The following is a 16,434-nucleotide window of genomic DNA, read 5'->3' as shown; positions in this document are numbered from 1 at the left end:
GCTTTCTGTGTAAATATTGGTCATATATTCCTTTAACTTAACCAATTTGAACCCGTGCAAGAAGATATACTGGACCATAGGCAACAATCTTATGAATTCGTATTAGAATTCTAAGAACTAAAGGAAAACATTCGAGGCCTAAATGCTACACAGCTTCAAGTCATATATATATACACGTTTGAACTTTTTCATCTTGCTCGAGCTCTCTCCTGTTCTGGATCGAAAGCCGCAGCATTTATTTAAGGCAGTTCGATACTAAACTCAACTCTTTGTATCGAGGAGGAAGATGCGGGATAGTTTCCATCTCTTAAAGAGGCCGCAACAAGGGGTAGTCTTCCAGCAGCTCTCGTTCTGAAAGAGTGTCGTCATCATTTTGGGGTGTCCAGAGGACCTCGACAGCCTGGTCAAAACGGAGGATAAGTTAGGCAAAAGAAAGTATGCACAAGTTGCAGTTTAGAACGAGGCAATGGGTGACTTGTAATTCATACCATTGTTCTACTTGATGGAATAGATGCCAGCTTTTGCAGAGCTTCTTTCAAGTCTTTACTATTGTTAATGGACGGCAGCTTGTGATCTCCTTCAGCAGCCACCAAGATTGTGATCTGAAATGTTTCCAATGTTATGCATAATTAGTTACGACGAAATGTGCCATGAAACTGGGAAAAGGTTTGACACAAGCTACCATGAGTCCCGCTACAATATTTTTCACTAGAAAAAATCAAAACGTACATATTTAGGCAAGCAGACCATACATTTAAGTGCCACTCGAGGATCATTTTTCATTATGGAAAATAGTAGTGATTTATAGGCAAGTATTTTACTAGGAACTGCATATATTGATGTCAAAAACATTCTTTAGGCTCTAGCATAACACCCCCATTGAACACGAAAAAAATAGGTTCTTTAGAAAACCCTGTATGGAAGTGTGCGTGTAGCTTCACACATTAAGCCGATAATATATCAGCTAAACCCACCCAGTAACCGAGTAATGGTATCAAGTCAGAGATTTGGAGTCCTTACAACTATGTACTCATTGCTAAATCCACCTGCTCGCAGGACAGTCGAGCTTTTCTTTTTAATGTTGTTGACATTGACAAGTGTCTCCTCATCAAACTTGCCGCGTTCTTCAATAGATAATTGGTTGAATTTCGTTTCCCCTTCTTCCATGCTTCTCTTTACATCAACCTGCATTTTATGAGGCCGACTTAAAAGAGTCCTATAATTATACTCCAATGCATAAAACAGAAGAACTTGTCCTCCATCCACATGTAATACACCTGGCAGTGGATTAGATATGGATATAGAGAATACACATACTAATACACAACTGTAATTGAAGCGTAGCTGTCCACGAGCATCAAGGCTGTGGACCCACAAGTAAATATTCTGAGGATCTGATTAACTTAAGAAAACTTATATTTGGATAGGATCGATATGGCTACACTGTTGGTAGAAATGGCAAGCGCTTATGGCATTGGTGAACCACAAATTGTCAAAACAGATTAGAGATGAATCAAATATTGTTACCATGTAATGTTGAAGATCCATTGTACAAATAAGAATATGCAGTTGATTAACAGAACAAGGTATTGTGCGACTTACTGATGAATAGCCAGAAATGCAATAATCAGGATGCCGAAGCAATGCTAGTACTGTCTCTGCAACAAAAAAATAGATCATAAAAAGAAAGAAGAAAAAACAAGGTAGAAGAAAAAACAAGGTAGAAATTGGGTTGGTTGAATTAAGAGTATTACCACCTTACAATCTTAGTGGGAGGTCTAAAATATTTGGTACCTTCATTTCTTTCACTCTTTGATAACTACCGGCTAGGCAAGAGAAATGCAATGTAGAGAGGGATTATTATCATATTCAATTTAGTTTCAGTTAGTCACCACGGGAGTACTCTTCATATTAAACTCGACTACAATCTGATGGGGCATCTTACCTGTCAACACATAGTGTAGACCTTCAGAGGTGGATGTATCTGCAATTTCAGCAATCCGGTTCAGATCCTTTTGGAGTGACCTTCCTAAGCCCAACAGTCCGACCTTGAATATGCACAAAGGCATTTAAACTTGCAATGAAACTCAAACAATAGAGAGGAAATACAAGACAGGATAACAGTTATTCTTGTTCTAAAAAAAGGTTTTTATCAACAGTGTGTTTCTTTTAAATTGTTTTGTGGCAGGAAATGGTAATATCGAACCTTATAAACAAGCACAAACTAATATACTAGTAGTATAAAGTAGCCTGATGAAGACACTATTACTCATCAAGTGTTCAGGATATAAATTGGGAGCCAAAAGCATAATTCAGAAAGGAATCACAATCACTTAGAACCCAAGTCATTACATAAATCATAGGCTCAGACAATTCAAACTCAATCTGTTACTCCTCTAAGGTGAAAATTGTGTTATGGCTCATTTTCTGAAACTATTTATACCGAAATCAAGGATATTCTGCTAATTTTCTACGCATCAATGGGCTGTGAACAATCAATCTTCTGCTTCTTCTTTTCCAGAAAAGGCAGCCAAATATACACAGTAAACTAGTTCAGCAGTAACGAACAATTATACAACCACTCAGTTACCTTAAAACACGAAACCCCATCGCCATATGTGATCCACAGTCCACACAGCATTCCACTTCCAGACACTATTATTCCCCATGAAAATTACTTTTAACGGATTACATTTTATCCAGAGAATTGCAGTCAACAGACACTTGAACCACAATCAACATAACCTCACCACACCATCTCATGATCCACTCACCCTTAATCATTCCACAAAACCCAAATCACACATCTAATTTCGAGCTACAACCAGAAGAAAGAACTCTAGACACCAAAAACCTAGTAATAACTCAAAAATGCCATAAAAGCTAAGTAAAATCAAGTGGTTTGATAGAAGCCTAGGCATATATACCTGCAGCTTGAGCACAGTAGTTTTGTCAGTAGCTGTGAGCACACTTCCCTGAGAGCCATCGGACAAGAAACCGGACACCAACACGAATGCAACAAATGCGATCATAATAAGGGAAAAGCTGGAGCCAACACCGACCGCGGGGCCCACATAAACCCCACCAAACGGCGACGGCGCATAATAGGGCGCCGAAAACGAGAAGCCCGACCCCGCCCCCGTCCGCGGCGTGCTGTAGCTCTGCGACGACGACCGCGACGAGGAGAACGACCTCCCGCCCATCCGCCCACCGGAGACCGCAAGCGCCGAATTGGGATCGTACATCAGCAGCAGCCCCACCAGCACAGCTGCCGCCGCCGGTTTCCGCAGCGCCTTGAGCATATTTTTTATTGTTTCGGCCACGAATTCAGCTGGGTTTTGCTTGATTTCCAACTCCCTGAATCCATTCTTGCTGACGCGTCGGTCGGTGGAAGAATAATCGCCGGTGAACAAACAATTGATGCTGAGTTTTTTCAAAATTTTGCGGATTTTGATGTGATTTTGGGCGAGGGGATTTAGGGTGGGCAATTGAGGAGAGATTTTCCATTTAAAGCGGGGTTCTTGCAGGAAAATGGTTGGGGCGGAGGCCATGGAAATGAATGAAATAGTAATCGGTAGAGATAGAGAGGGAATGTGATGACGATGAAAATTGATTGAGATACAGAGAGCCAAGGGGTGCAATTGTAACCAGAAAACTGATTATGGTGGGAAATAAACAAAGCCAATTTCTTAATTGGGAAATTGGGACCATCCTTGATAATTTCTCATTTAAAACTAGTTAAAAACAGAAATATCACATTCAATAACGTTTGACACATTTAAGAGCACCCGCAGTAGCGGACTTCCCGGCGGACGTCCGTTATTGCGTCTTCAGAGGCGGACACCGACGTCCCTTGCAGACGAGAGGTCGTCTGTGGGTGTGCGCGGAGGTCTGTCGTGGCGTCCGCTATTGCGGCGACACGACGGACGTCCCAAATTTTCAATTAAAAAAAAACTCTATATATACGGCTCGTTGAACTTCATCGTCGAGCTGTAGTATCCCGGGACCACATCGCCGGTTGTTTGAGGACTACTTCGCTGATGAGCCGCGGTTTGGGGAGAACTCTATATATTGCGGCGAAAATGAAGGTCCAACGCTGACTGATTGGACCAATGATGATGTTGATGCTGCCGGTCCAAGCAACTGCGTGGCCACCGCCAATGTACGAATGAGGATACCTCATGGGAACGCCGATCGGGTACGTGCATTTGCCAACATGCGCCAACAAGAAGCTCATATTCGACTCCAGAATGATATAATTGAAGAGTTGTGAGCGCGGAGGGGTGCACGTTGAACAACGTATTTAATTATGTATTTTTTTTATTTAATTATGTATGGTTTTTTTTAAAAAAAATAAAATGGTTGCATTTTCTCCGTATTCGTGTCAAAATTTTAATTCCGTAAAATTGCATATTTGTGAATTTTGATTATTGGGATGTTCGTCGGGATGTCTTTGGAGATGTCTACTATTGTGCAGTAGGATGTCGTTATGACGTGGCAGAAGGTGTTTTTGGGATGTTTGCCGGGACATCCGTTCTATTGTGGATGCTCTAAGCTTTTGCATGAATTTAATAATTAAGAAAAAAATATTAAAAAATATACTACATAAAATTCTGATTCAAGTTTCAGCACTCGATGTACTAAATTGTTGAAGTTTACATTCAAATCGAAAGACTTAGTAATTAACTAGTGGGCAATATACATATTCATCATTCAACTCATTATTAACATAACCTAAAATATTTGAACAAGAAAATAATCCTATTTGACAAGAAAATGAATTCATCATCAACTCATTTTCATATAATCCATTTAACTTCTCTTATTTACATTTTCAGCATTTTTGAAAATGCATATGAACAGTACGTCTTTTTAATTTATCTCTTTCATGGTGAGCTACTCTGGAAGAGAGAGTTGAAATACATGTCCAAGAAGCTTCATCACCACCCTGATCGTTCGTTCGAACGAGACCCCTCCACAACCGCCGCCACCTTGATAATCGCATTGTCTCCTGTTTTCCTGTCAACTCTTCAACTAGTGTTACGACCAAATCTTATGCACTATTGCTAGCATATTTCTACACGGGGTTTGTAGAAATATACATGTTGGGATTGTTGGTTTCTGGATTACAAAAGATAACAGTAGGGCGTAATACAACCCAAAAGAAGAAATACAAATGGAAAACTGAACTGAAATTACAACTGAAAAATTGAAACAACTAAACCGTGAAGTTTGATAGCCGAGTCGAGGATGCCTCTTCCCGCAAGACGAAATACGGCCCGGTAGTGCTCTCGGTTTGGATTGTCGTCCCCAAAGGTAAAACGGCTACGTCTCTGGTGAAGCAGCACCGCTATCAGCAGAGCTTCGGCGAACTGGATGGAGGAGAGGGCAGAGCTTCGACAGAAAGACAATGCAGAGAGGGAGAGAGCTTATGATGCAAATGCTTGTGAATATTGTGTAGAGATGCATGGAATGGCTAGACTATTTATAGGCTCAGTCCACTACTGGGGGGTCAACAGCCATGATGGCTGTCATCATTGCGAGAGTGTAACTGCCGAACGTTACGACCGTTACGAGAGCTTGTGGCAGACGTGTGCCTTTCGCGTGTGGATTTCTCACGTGGCAGCCGTGTAGGCTTTGACTGTGCCACACTTGACAATGTGTCAAGCCACTTGGATTGCTCACTCGGCGGTGGTCTAAAAAGATTAGTAATGATCCAGACCCAAGCCCAAAGACCAATTGCCAAGATCCAAGATCCAAGTCAGAGTCCAAGATCGAGATCGAGATCGAGATCGGGCCCGCGACCGCGACCGCGAGCACGGGCTCGGGCGGACGGGCGGAGCGCGCGTGTGCGCGCGTGTGGGCTCTTTCACCCATCTTGATCCACTATAATTATCAAGTAACATAAAGTCACTTAATTTAAACACATTAAAAGATGTGTTACTTCTCCAATGTGGGATAATTAACACTAGTTAATTATTCCCTAAGCTCTAACTTAAAGCTTTAATTAAAAGCTAATTATGCACAACTTTAATCCACTATTTCTCATACACCGGAAATCGGATTAGAGAAAGTGAATATACTACATTTATCTACGTAAAATGTAGATCGACGCTATATCATTTAATTTCATAAAATTAAATGTCTCGTCACATTTATTGTTTGGTCAAAATCCATTGACCGGGCATATTTAATCCATGATTTTTACAATCCCTCACATGAGTGGAAATAGCCGAATGCATATGCATGCAGACACAAGCTCAACCCTCGAGAGGTATATAAGCATAAGGATAGGTAGTGTTGGCTTTGAATCCTCCATAGTCGACACCATCGGATACACAGACGGCTTAGTAGCGCGATGCTTTGAACTAATCCCCCACGGCGTGCACCGAGACAATGGTGTTAACGCTTAAACACCTCAACCTCATCCGTTCTCACGTTTTGTGTCCATTGCGGTCTTGGACACCACTTTGGGTTCATAAGTGTGTTTTATGAAGCGACCACACTTCGCACTTACATAGGTGATTCTTAGTCAAGTATCTTGCCATACTTGGTCTTTTTGAAAACTACATCTCTTTGAGATCCTTAAGAATCATTAAAAGCCATAGACTTAGCCTTTACCACTAGGCAAATTCTCCAACACTCTATTGCTCTTCTAGGGAATAGATATAGTTGAGTGTTTCTCATGAACTCTCATAGCTTAGTTGTCCCTTTGAACCAAGTTCTTGGGATCTCCAGTCATCATGGTTGGGTTACCACTATGATAATTCTTTAGTTTGTGGATTTCAAACCCATTCCCTCTAGCAACTTATTCATTTGATCATGGTTTAACCCTTTGGTTAGCGGATCGGCTAGATTATCTATTGACTTCGCATAGTCAATTGTAATCACCCCTGTTGTGATCAAATGTCTCACGGTGTTTTGTCGTCGACGTATATGTCGAGACTTACCATTATAGAAGCCATTGTTTGCCCTTTCAATAGCCGCTTGGCTATCGCAGTGGATCAGCACTGGTGGCACTGGCTTAGACCAACATGGAATATCTTCAAGGAAGTTCTTAAGCCACTCGGCTTCCTCACCCGCCTTATCTAAGGCAATGAACTCCGATTCCATTGTTGATTGGGCTATACATGTCTGTTTTGTGGATTTCCACGATACAACACCACCCCCAATAGTAAAAACGTATCCACTTGTTGAAAGTGAGTCTCTATTGTCGGATATCCAATTTGCATCACAGTACCCTTCAAGTACCGGGGGTATCTCGAGAAGTGTAGTCCATGATTTTGAGTATGTTTTAAATATCTCAAAACCCTCACAAGAGCTCTCCAATGCTCTCTGCTTGGATTGCTCGTGTAACGACTCAACTTGTTCACGGCACAAGCAATGTCAGGTCGAGTGCAATTAGTTAAGTACATAATGCATCCGATGACCCGTGCATACTCTTCTTGTGCAATGGGCTCGCCTTTGTTTTTGCTCAAGTGAACGTCGAGTTCAATTGGAGTCTTAACCGGCGCGCCATCGTAGGCTTTGAATTTATTCAATATCTTCTCAACATAATGTGATTGTGTTAAGATGATTCCATCAGACGTTCTCATTCCAAGAATTACATCGGCTAGACCCATGTCTTTCATGTCAAAGTTTCTCTTTAACATAGTCTTTGTATCGTTAATTACTTGAGTGTTGCTACCCAAGATTAACATATCATCAACGTATAGACACACTATAACATGGCCGTTATTAGTGCTCTTGATGTAGACACATTTGTCGCACTCGTTGATTTTAAACTCATTTGATAACATCACATTATCAAACTTCAAGTGCCATTGCAATGGCGCTTGTTTTAGACCATATAGAGACTTTACGAGTTTGCATACCTTTCTCTCTTGTCCAGGTACTACAAACCCTTCGGATTGTTCCATATAAATTTCATCTTCTAGTTCACCATTTAGAAACGCGGTCTTTACATCCATTTGATGAATCTCAAGATTGTGCAATGCAGCAATAGCGAGAAGCACTCGGATAGATGTAATCCTTGTTACAGGTGAGTAGGTATCGAAGAAGTCATGTCCTTCCTTTTGTTTAAAATCTTTTACTACTAATCGGGCTTTATACTTATCCACTGTTCCATCGACCTTAAATTTCCTTTTAAGTACTCATTTGCAACCTAGAGGTTTCGCACCTTCAGGTAGATCTACCAACACCCAAGTGTGGTTTAGCAAAATTGAATCAATTTCGCTTTGAACAGCTTCTTTCCAATGTAACCCGTCTGGGCCATCAAAGGCTACTTTTATAGATGTCGGTTCTTCATCTAACATAAAAGCAATGTAGTCAGGACCAAATATTTTTGGTGTTCTGACCCTACTACCACGTCTTAGAACTGTATCATTTGGATCGGGCCTTGCACGCTTGCGCGATTCAGGTTCCTCATCCACTGATTTAGAACTAGTGGCTTCAATCTCCACTGGTTTAGAACTAGTGGCTTCTTCTTCAATTCTTGTCTCAGAATTGGTTAAGACTTTTTCGTTGTCTTTGCAAGGAAATGTATTTTCGAGAAATACAGCATTCCTTGACTCAATTGTTGTTCCTACAGTAATAGTCGATATTTCAGACTTGTGAACAACAAATCGATATGCACTACTATTAAGTGCATATCCAATGAAGATGCAATCAACCGTTTTAGGTCCGATTGTAACTTCTTTGGGCGGAGGAACCATCACCTTAGCCAAACACCCCCACACTTTGAGGTATTTGTAGGATGGCTTCCTTCCCTTCCACAACTCATAAGGAGTAACATCTTTTCCTTTGAGAGAGATTTTATTCAAGATATAGTTGGCTGTCAAAACAACTTCCCCCCACATGTTTTGTGGTAATCCTAAAGTCAGAAGCAGTGCATTCATCATCTCTTTTAGAGTTCGATTTTTGCGTTCTGCAACACCATTAGATTGTGGTGAATATGGTGCAGTCGTTTGATGAATTATACCACTTGCGTTGTATAACTCCTCAAACGGGGCTACATATTCGCCTCCTCTATCGCTTCGAATCGTTTTGATTTTACAACCAAGTTGATTCTCAACTTCGTTCTTATAATTTTTGAACGCTTCTATTGCCTCATCTTTACTTCTTAAAAGATAAATGTAGCAATACCTTGTGCAATCATCTATGAAAGTGATAAAGTACTTTTTACCACCTCTAGTTTGCACCATCTTTAAATCACATACATCCGTGTGAATTAATTCAAGGGGTTTTGTGCTTCGTTCCACCGAGTGAAACGGCAACTTAGTCATTTTTGCTTCAAGACAAATTTCACATTCATTTTGGGAATCCACTTTATTAGCCTTTAGTAAATCTAAATTTACTAATCTTTTAATGACTTTTGAATTTACATGTCCCAATCTACAATGCCATAAATTTGAAGACTCAGTCAAATAAGATGAAGTAGATGTTTTATTATTATTAGCCAATGGCTTTGCAACACTGCGAGTTGCTACACTAAGCATGAAAAGCCCATCGGTTACATAACCTTTTCCGAGGGATTTTCCAAACTTATACAAAGCAAACCTATCAGACTCAAATACAAGTTTAAATCCCTTATTAACTAGTATTGATCCTGACACTAAGTTCTTGCGGATGTCCGGGACATGCAACACATGCTTCAAAGTGATAGTGACGCCAGACGTCATCATGAGAATCACGTTGCCAATGCCGAGGATTTCGGACGATGCTTGATTCCCCATATTGATCTTTCTCCCTTCAACAGCAGTGTAGGAGGCAAACTTGCTCCTATCTGAGCAGACATGAGCAGTAGCGTCGGTGTCGATGTACCAGCCACCCTTGTTATCAACAAGGTTAACCTCTTCAGTGACCACAACAATGAGGTCGTTTTCATCCCAGTCCTTGAACTCCTTCTCAACGACGTGGGCAGCCGGTTTCTTCTTCTTGCTACGGTAGTCCTTTGCAAAGTGGCCCGGTTTGCCACATTTGTAGCAATCGCCTTAAAACTTCTTTGTAGACTGCTTTCCCTTCCCTTTGTCATTTGGACGATTTGGGCGAGGGCGTTTGTTGGAGGGACCGCCCCGCTCGAACAGATTGGCTTTGGCTTCAAGTGGGGTGAAGCCCTTAGCCTTTTGGTCGCTTTTGCGCACATCAGCCTCAATGCGCAATTTCACGATCAAGTCTTCAAGGGTCATCTGCTTTCGCTTGTGCTTGAGATAGCTCTTGAAGTCCTTCCAACTGGGAGGAAGCTTGTCAATGATCGTGCACCTTAGGAATTTGTCGGGCAAGATCATCCCTTCAGCCACTAATGCGTGGATGATCATTTGGAGCTCTTGGACTTGCTCCATGATAGGTCGAGAGTCGACCATCTTGTAGTCCATAAACTTGGATGCTACAACTTGTTTAGTACCTGCAGCATTATCTATGCTATACTTCTTTTCTAGGCTTTCCCACATTTGTTTAGATGTGGTTACATTGGTGTATACATTGTAGAGGCTATCATCTAATGCACTTAAAATAAAAAATTTTCATAGATAATCCCCTTTTCTCCAAGCTTCGTAGTCCGCCATGACTTCGAGCCTAGTCTCTTGATCACTTGGCGCGGGCAGCTCGTTTTCCGTGAGGAAGTTGGCGACGCCCAATGTTGTCAAATAGAACATCTTTTGGTACCACCTTTTGAAGTCAGATCCTCCAAACTTTGGTGGCTTCTCGGCAGGTGGCATCATTCTTGGTGCCAAATGTGTCGCATTTGATCCATGGAAGGAACCAATTCCGTTGGCCCCGAAGGAGCCAACAACATGGTTGGGCATAGAGCCCCCACCATTCATGTTGGACATAGAGCCCGCCATGATCGTACTATCCCCGAAAGGACTAGCACCCGCATGAGACCCGAAGGCCCCAGCATTCGTGTGAGACCCGAAGGCCCCAACACTCGATCCATTAAAGGATCCGAAGGAACCACTAAAAGTGGAACCAACCGATCCACTCGAGGTGGATCCACCAGTGTGCCCAATGGGGTTAACGAACTCCCAAGGGGTTGTTGATGAAGATAGATAGCGCCCGAGAGTGGGTATCATCGTCGGAATCGACGAAGTATTGACCGGTCCAGTGGTCGCCATGGTGGAGGGAGTGGCATCGGCGGAGGTGGCAGTAGCGGTGTTGGATTCAGTCGACATCTCCAGTAAAAGGTGTTAATTATTTCGAAAGTTTTAGTTCAGTTTAAGGTCCAAATTCCTTCATAGGCAAGTTATATCTCGTCTTGCGATTGTTGGGATTGTTGGTTTCTGGATTACAAGAGATAACAGTAGGGCGTAATACAACCCAAAAGAATAAATACAAATGGAAAACTGAACTGAAATTACAACTGAAAAATTGAAACAACTAAACCGTGAAGTTTGATAGCCGAGTCGAGGAGGCCTCTTCCCGCAAGACGAGATACGCCCCAGTAGTGCTCTCAATTTGGCGTGTCGTCCCCAAAGGTAAAACGGCTACGTCTCTGTTGAACAGCCATGATGGCTGTCATCATTGCGAGAGTGTAACTGCCGAACGTTACGAGAGCTTGTGGCAGGCGTGTGCCTTTCGCGTGAGGATTTCTCACGTGGCAGCCGTGTAGGCTTTGAATGTGACACGCCCAAAGACCACCCAAAGACCAATTGCCAAGTCCAAGAGATCGAGATCGGGATCGGGATCGGGCCCGCACCCGCGGGCGGCGGCGGCGACGCGCGAGTGTGCGCGCGTGTGGGCTCTTTCACCCATCTTGATCCACTATAATTATCAAGTAACATAAAGTCACTTAATTTAAACACATTAAAAGATGTGTTACTTCTCCAATGTGGGATAATTAACACTAGTTAATTATTCCCTAAGCTCTAACTTAAAGCTTTAATTAAAAGCTAATTATGCCCAACTTTAATCCACTATTTCTCACTCACCGGAAATCGGATTAGAGAAAGTGAATATACTACATTTATCTACGCAAAATGTAGATCGATGTTATATCATTTAATTTCATAAAATTAAATGTCTCGTCACATTTATTGTTTAGTCAAAATCCATTGACCGGACATATTTAATCCATGATTTTTACAATACTAGCAATAGTGCAACCAAACAGCACCTCCATGTACTAGATCACTGATGTACAAATGGAAAACTGAAATTGGTTGGATGTAAAAGCTAGATGTGAAACTGCAAGCAATTACAACATTCTTTGAACAATATGTGTAATTAGTGACAATTTGTGATTTGAATAAGTTATTTCAGCCTCTATTTAGGAGCTGGAGCACATCATTGGCTTAAATGCAAGGCCTTTCCCAGCCTAGTACTTTCGTTGGCTCATCATTTTTTTACTCCATATAATTTCTTTTACTGCTGAATTGAGAAAAATACCCAACTTCAATTGTTGATGTCAACTTTTGTTTGTTTAATCTCCTTGTAAGAGTTTCGGTGGTGGATCATGAATTTAATAACTAAAATAGTGGAGTACATTATCTACTACTCCTACTAGTAATATATAGTAACTTCACAATAAATTCTCTTTTGTTTTCAAGATAACTATTTTAAAAAGATCAACTAAATGCAATATTCTGGTTTTGTCAATCGGTAAAAGCAGTGCAAAAGACAAATAAACTCTGTGTCATTGTTAACACTCAATACAAAGTAGAAGAGAAACAATTCTTATTTAACGAGTATAATAATACAATCACTTGGTCAATACGTAGAAAAGATGTTCGATTATACAAAACAAACCTTTTTATTTTTTTTATAAAGGTCGAGGTTCGATTGAAGGTTATACAAACTTACAAAACAGTGATGAACAAAGTAAGAAGAACAAGGCAGGATAGTGTGTAGTATCAGTATAGATGGAGTACTATATTAAAATAAGCCAAATTCCAAATAAAACGTATATGTACATATACAATCCCTTAAATAAAAACAAGATCTTTGTAAATGAGGACCAGGATAACTTAAAAGGTTATTTCAAAGTTGAACAAATGACAACACAATGAGTTAGTATAATGGAGTATATATGACCAAAAATAAAGCAAAAAAGGCAAAAGAATTGAAGATTTGTTTAGTCGGTTTTGTTTTGATTATTATTAGAAGCATTTGTCTGGTTAAGCCTCGCCGCGGCTGCAACGGAGGCCGCTACACCGCCCGGCCGGGTGCACAGGTTTGGATCGTTCCTCAGCTCAGCACCGATCACTCCCTCCGCGTCTCTACGCGTCACCGGCTTGTCCGAAGGTAGCTTTGAACTTGCATCCTGTATTTTAATTATGCACTTTTATAATAAATGTATATAATAATTTTATTTAAACATGATATTGTGTTTATTTGATTAATTTGGACCCATGCAATGGACACGATTTGATTTGATGATAGTGAAACACGAGAGACGACAGACCGAAAGAATTTCTCCGAGTTTGGTCTTTTCCTCATCATTAGGCAATCTAGCGTTGCGAGTGGCAGCGGATTGAGCCGCTGCAGCGACGCCACCTGGCACGATATTGGTACGGCCGGTTGCCCTGACTTCCGCAGCCTGTATGGCTGCGGCATCGCTGTAGTCGACGGGGCGGTGGCCCGCCGTGAGAGCCGTAGCTTCGAGTGCTTCTCCGATGGTGATTTCCCCTCGCTGATCCGTCCGTGACATTAGTGGGCTTGATTGGATCACCTAATTCATCAATAAATTGTTTAATCAACAATCTAAATTTGTTATACTAATAAATTGCATTTATTGATTGTGAATTTTCCATTTATAATTTGAAATAAAAGGGGATTGTACCTGAACGCCGATAGGTTCTTTCTGGTGAGCGACGGCATTGGTATGAGCATTATGGGTGGTGGATTGGTCATGGCTGTCTTTCTGGTGAGCGACGGTATTGGTATGAGCATTAGGGGTGGTGGATTGGTCATGGCTGTCTTTCTGGTGAGCGACTGCATTGGTATGAGCATTAGGGGTGATGGATTGGTCATGGCTGTCTTTCTGGTGAGCGACGACATTGGTATGAGCATTAGGGGTGGTGGATTGGTCATGGCTGGCCGCTTCTTGTGCATTTAATTCTCTAACTGTGTCTTGAACATGCTTGATTGGTTGTTCTTGGTCCATATTTTAAACTTTTAATTTTTTATAATTACAATTTCAAGAGATATATAGTATGTACTAAGCATGTACAGGTTGGTTATATAGGATGTTTATTTGAGGTGGGGAAACTGCCACTATGGATAATATGTGCTATCAATAGGCATTTTACTTGTTTTTGGTGGGAAATGAAGGAGAGACTGTATGGCCTAAAAATTCTGTGGAAATTAATAATCTTAGTTCGGGACTTGGTCTTGAGAAGATTAATAACTACATAAATTTTCCTAAGTCATCTACACATGCAAATACAATGCATATAGATATAGCTTTCTTTCTAATAACATAAATTCTACTCCCTCTGTGTCATAATAAGAGTCTTATTTTATCATTTTAATTTATATCCATAATAAGAGTTATATTTCACTTTTACTATAAATGGTAAATAGGTCATACATTCCACCAACTTATTTCACTCACATTTTATTATAAAACTAATACTACATCCGTCCTACAATAAGAGACACATTTTCTATTTTGGTTAGTCTCACAATAAGGGTCATATTTCAATTTTTACCATAAATGGTAAGTATCCACTCACATTTTATTAAAAATTAATATATATATATATATATATAGGGTTGTGATCAATTGGGATTTTTTAGCCTAATTGAGAATTGAGATGCATTATAAGCCACTCATTTTTATTAAATGAGTGGTCCAGAATTTGCCACATGGAAAATATTTTTACATTAATTAATTGTGAAAGGGCATATTTGTAATTTCATCATATATTTTATTTAATAAATATTTTTTTTATTTTTTAAAAAAAATTATTTTTTTTTCGATTTTTATTTTTTTATTTATTTTATTTATTTAATTTTTTTTTATTTTTTGTCAACTACATATACAATTCATGTCAACTACACACATGTAATGTCAACTACATATACAATTCATGTCAACTACACATATATAATGTCAATTATAAGCTGTTGACATTTGATGTGCAGAGCTATTGACATTTGATGTGCAGACTACACATCGTAGTTGACATAATGTCTCAGTAGTTGACATCGCGCGAAAATTTAAAAAAAATTAAAAAAAATAAAAAAAATAAAAAAAATAAATTTTTTTTAGTTGTTGACATTTTAATACGAGTTGTTGACATTTGATATTCTGGCTATTGAAATGAAATGACGATAATACCCCTTAGTTGACATAATCTACTTGCAGTTGACATTTAAAAATGAGTGACTGAAAATGCATCTCAATTCTCAATTAAGCTAAAAAATCTCAACCTAACAAGACCCTATATATATATATATATATATATATGGTCATGATCTATGGCAAACACCTCTTAACCATATAACTAGAGAACAAATCTCAGCCACACATCTTAATACTCCAAATTAATCTTATGGCTTAGCTATTTTTACATGTTTTAAATAAAAAGTAATTCACAAGGGTATTTTTGGAAACCATATTCAACTCCAACCGCCTCCAATTTTCCAACTCCAATTCACACTTCTTTTCCTCTCCCCTCTCTTCCTCCTCTCCCCAGCCTCCGCCGCCGAGCTCAACATGAGTGCCGCCATTAACATGATATGTATATAGAATTTTGAAATGGCTTCGTCACTTTATTGAATGAACTGTCTTTCCTTTTTTCGGATCTGAAAATAAAAGGGGGAAACGTACTCTGTAGGGTTAGCCTTTTCCTCTGAATGACATGTATTTTCTGCTCGCCGCAGTGTGCTGAAGAAAAAAGTAGCCCATTATCATGGAGTATCATTATTTTGGACGGACTATAATTCTAGTTTTCAACATAAACTAAACGAGTTTTCAATTTAACGAAAGACATATATATTATGCGCATAGAGAGAGAAAACTGCCGCGAGGAATGAATTTTAGTATGAAGAATTAGAACCATGTCGGATTGAAACGTATACACAGTTAGAAATTTAGTTTAAAGAATATGTAGGTCATGATATGTATTTAGAATTTTAAATTTAGGGCATGATTTTACTTCACATTTGTTAACAAAACACATCACTATTAGCATGATTTTACTTCACTCTTGTTTATAAAACACATCACTCTTAGCATGATTTTACTTCACTACTGTTTACGAAACACATCACTCTTATTATGATTTTACTTCACTCTTGTTTACAAAACACATCACTCTTAGCATGATTTTACTTCACTCTTGTTTACAGAACACATCACTCTTAGCTTGATTTTACTTCACTCTTGTTTACAAAACACATCACTCTTATTATGATTTTACTTCACTCTTGTTTACAAAACACATCACTCTTAGCATGATTTTACTTCACTATTGTTTACAAAACACATCACTA

At 39.7% G+C, this 16,434-nt stretch overlaps 2 protein-coding genes across 2 annotated transcripts; both read right to left on the bottom strand.

The window, feature by feature from the left end:
• Positions 1 to 2: 2 nt before the first annotated feature.
• Positions 3 to 3,658, bottom strand: LOC121792339. Its single transcript, XM_042190244.1, has 6 exons — positions 2,928 to 3,658; positions 1,946 to 2,048; positions 1,603 to 1,658; positions 1,021 to 1,185; positions 489 to 602; positions 3 to 400 (listed from the first exon to the last, which is right to left on the bottom strand). Exons 1-6 carry the CDS (start codon positions 3,549 to 3,551, stop codon positions 308 to 310), a joined length of 1,155 nt encoding a protein of 384 aa, XP_042046178.1. The 5' UTR covers positions 3,552 to 3,658; the 3' UTR covers positions 3 to 307.
• A 9,377-nt stretch (positions 3,659 to 13,035) lies between these two features.
• On the bottom strand, positions 13,036 to 14,098 carry LOC121778867 (late embryogenesis abundant protein 47-like). The gene is made up of 3 exons (XM_042176262.1): positions 13,775 to 14,098; positions 13,397 to 13,663; positions 13,036 to 13,255 (listed from the first exon to the last, which is right to left on the bottom strand). The coding sequence occupies exons 1-3, from the start codon at positions 14,096 to 14,098 to the stop codon at positions 13,067 to 13,069; spliced, it is 780 nt and encodes a 259-aa protein (XP_042032196.1). The 3' UTR covers positions 13,036 to 13,066.
• Between the last annotated feature and the right edge of the window lie 2,336 nt (positions 14,099 to 16,434).

This window comes from Salvia splendens, chromosome 2, assembly GCF_004379255.2.
Source record: "Salvia splendens isolate huo1 chromosome 2, SspV2, whole genome shotgun sequence".
Lineage (NCBI taxonomy): Eukaryota > Viridiplantae > Streptophyta > Magnoliopsida > Lamiales > Lamiaceae > Salvia > Salvia splendens.
The sequence above is the reverse complement of the archived record's forward strand: the minus strand, read 5'-3'. Positions and strand labels throughout refer to the sequence as shown.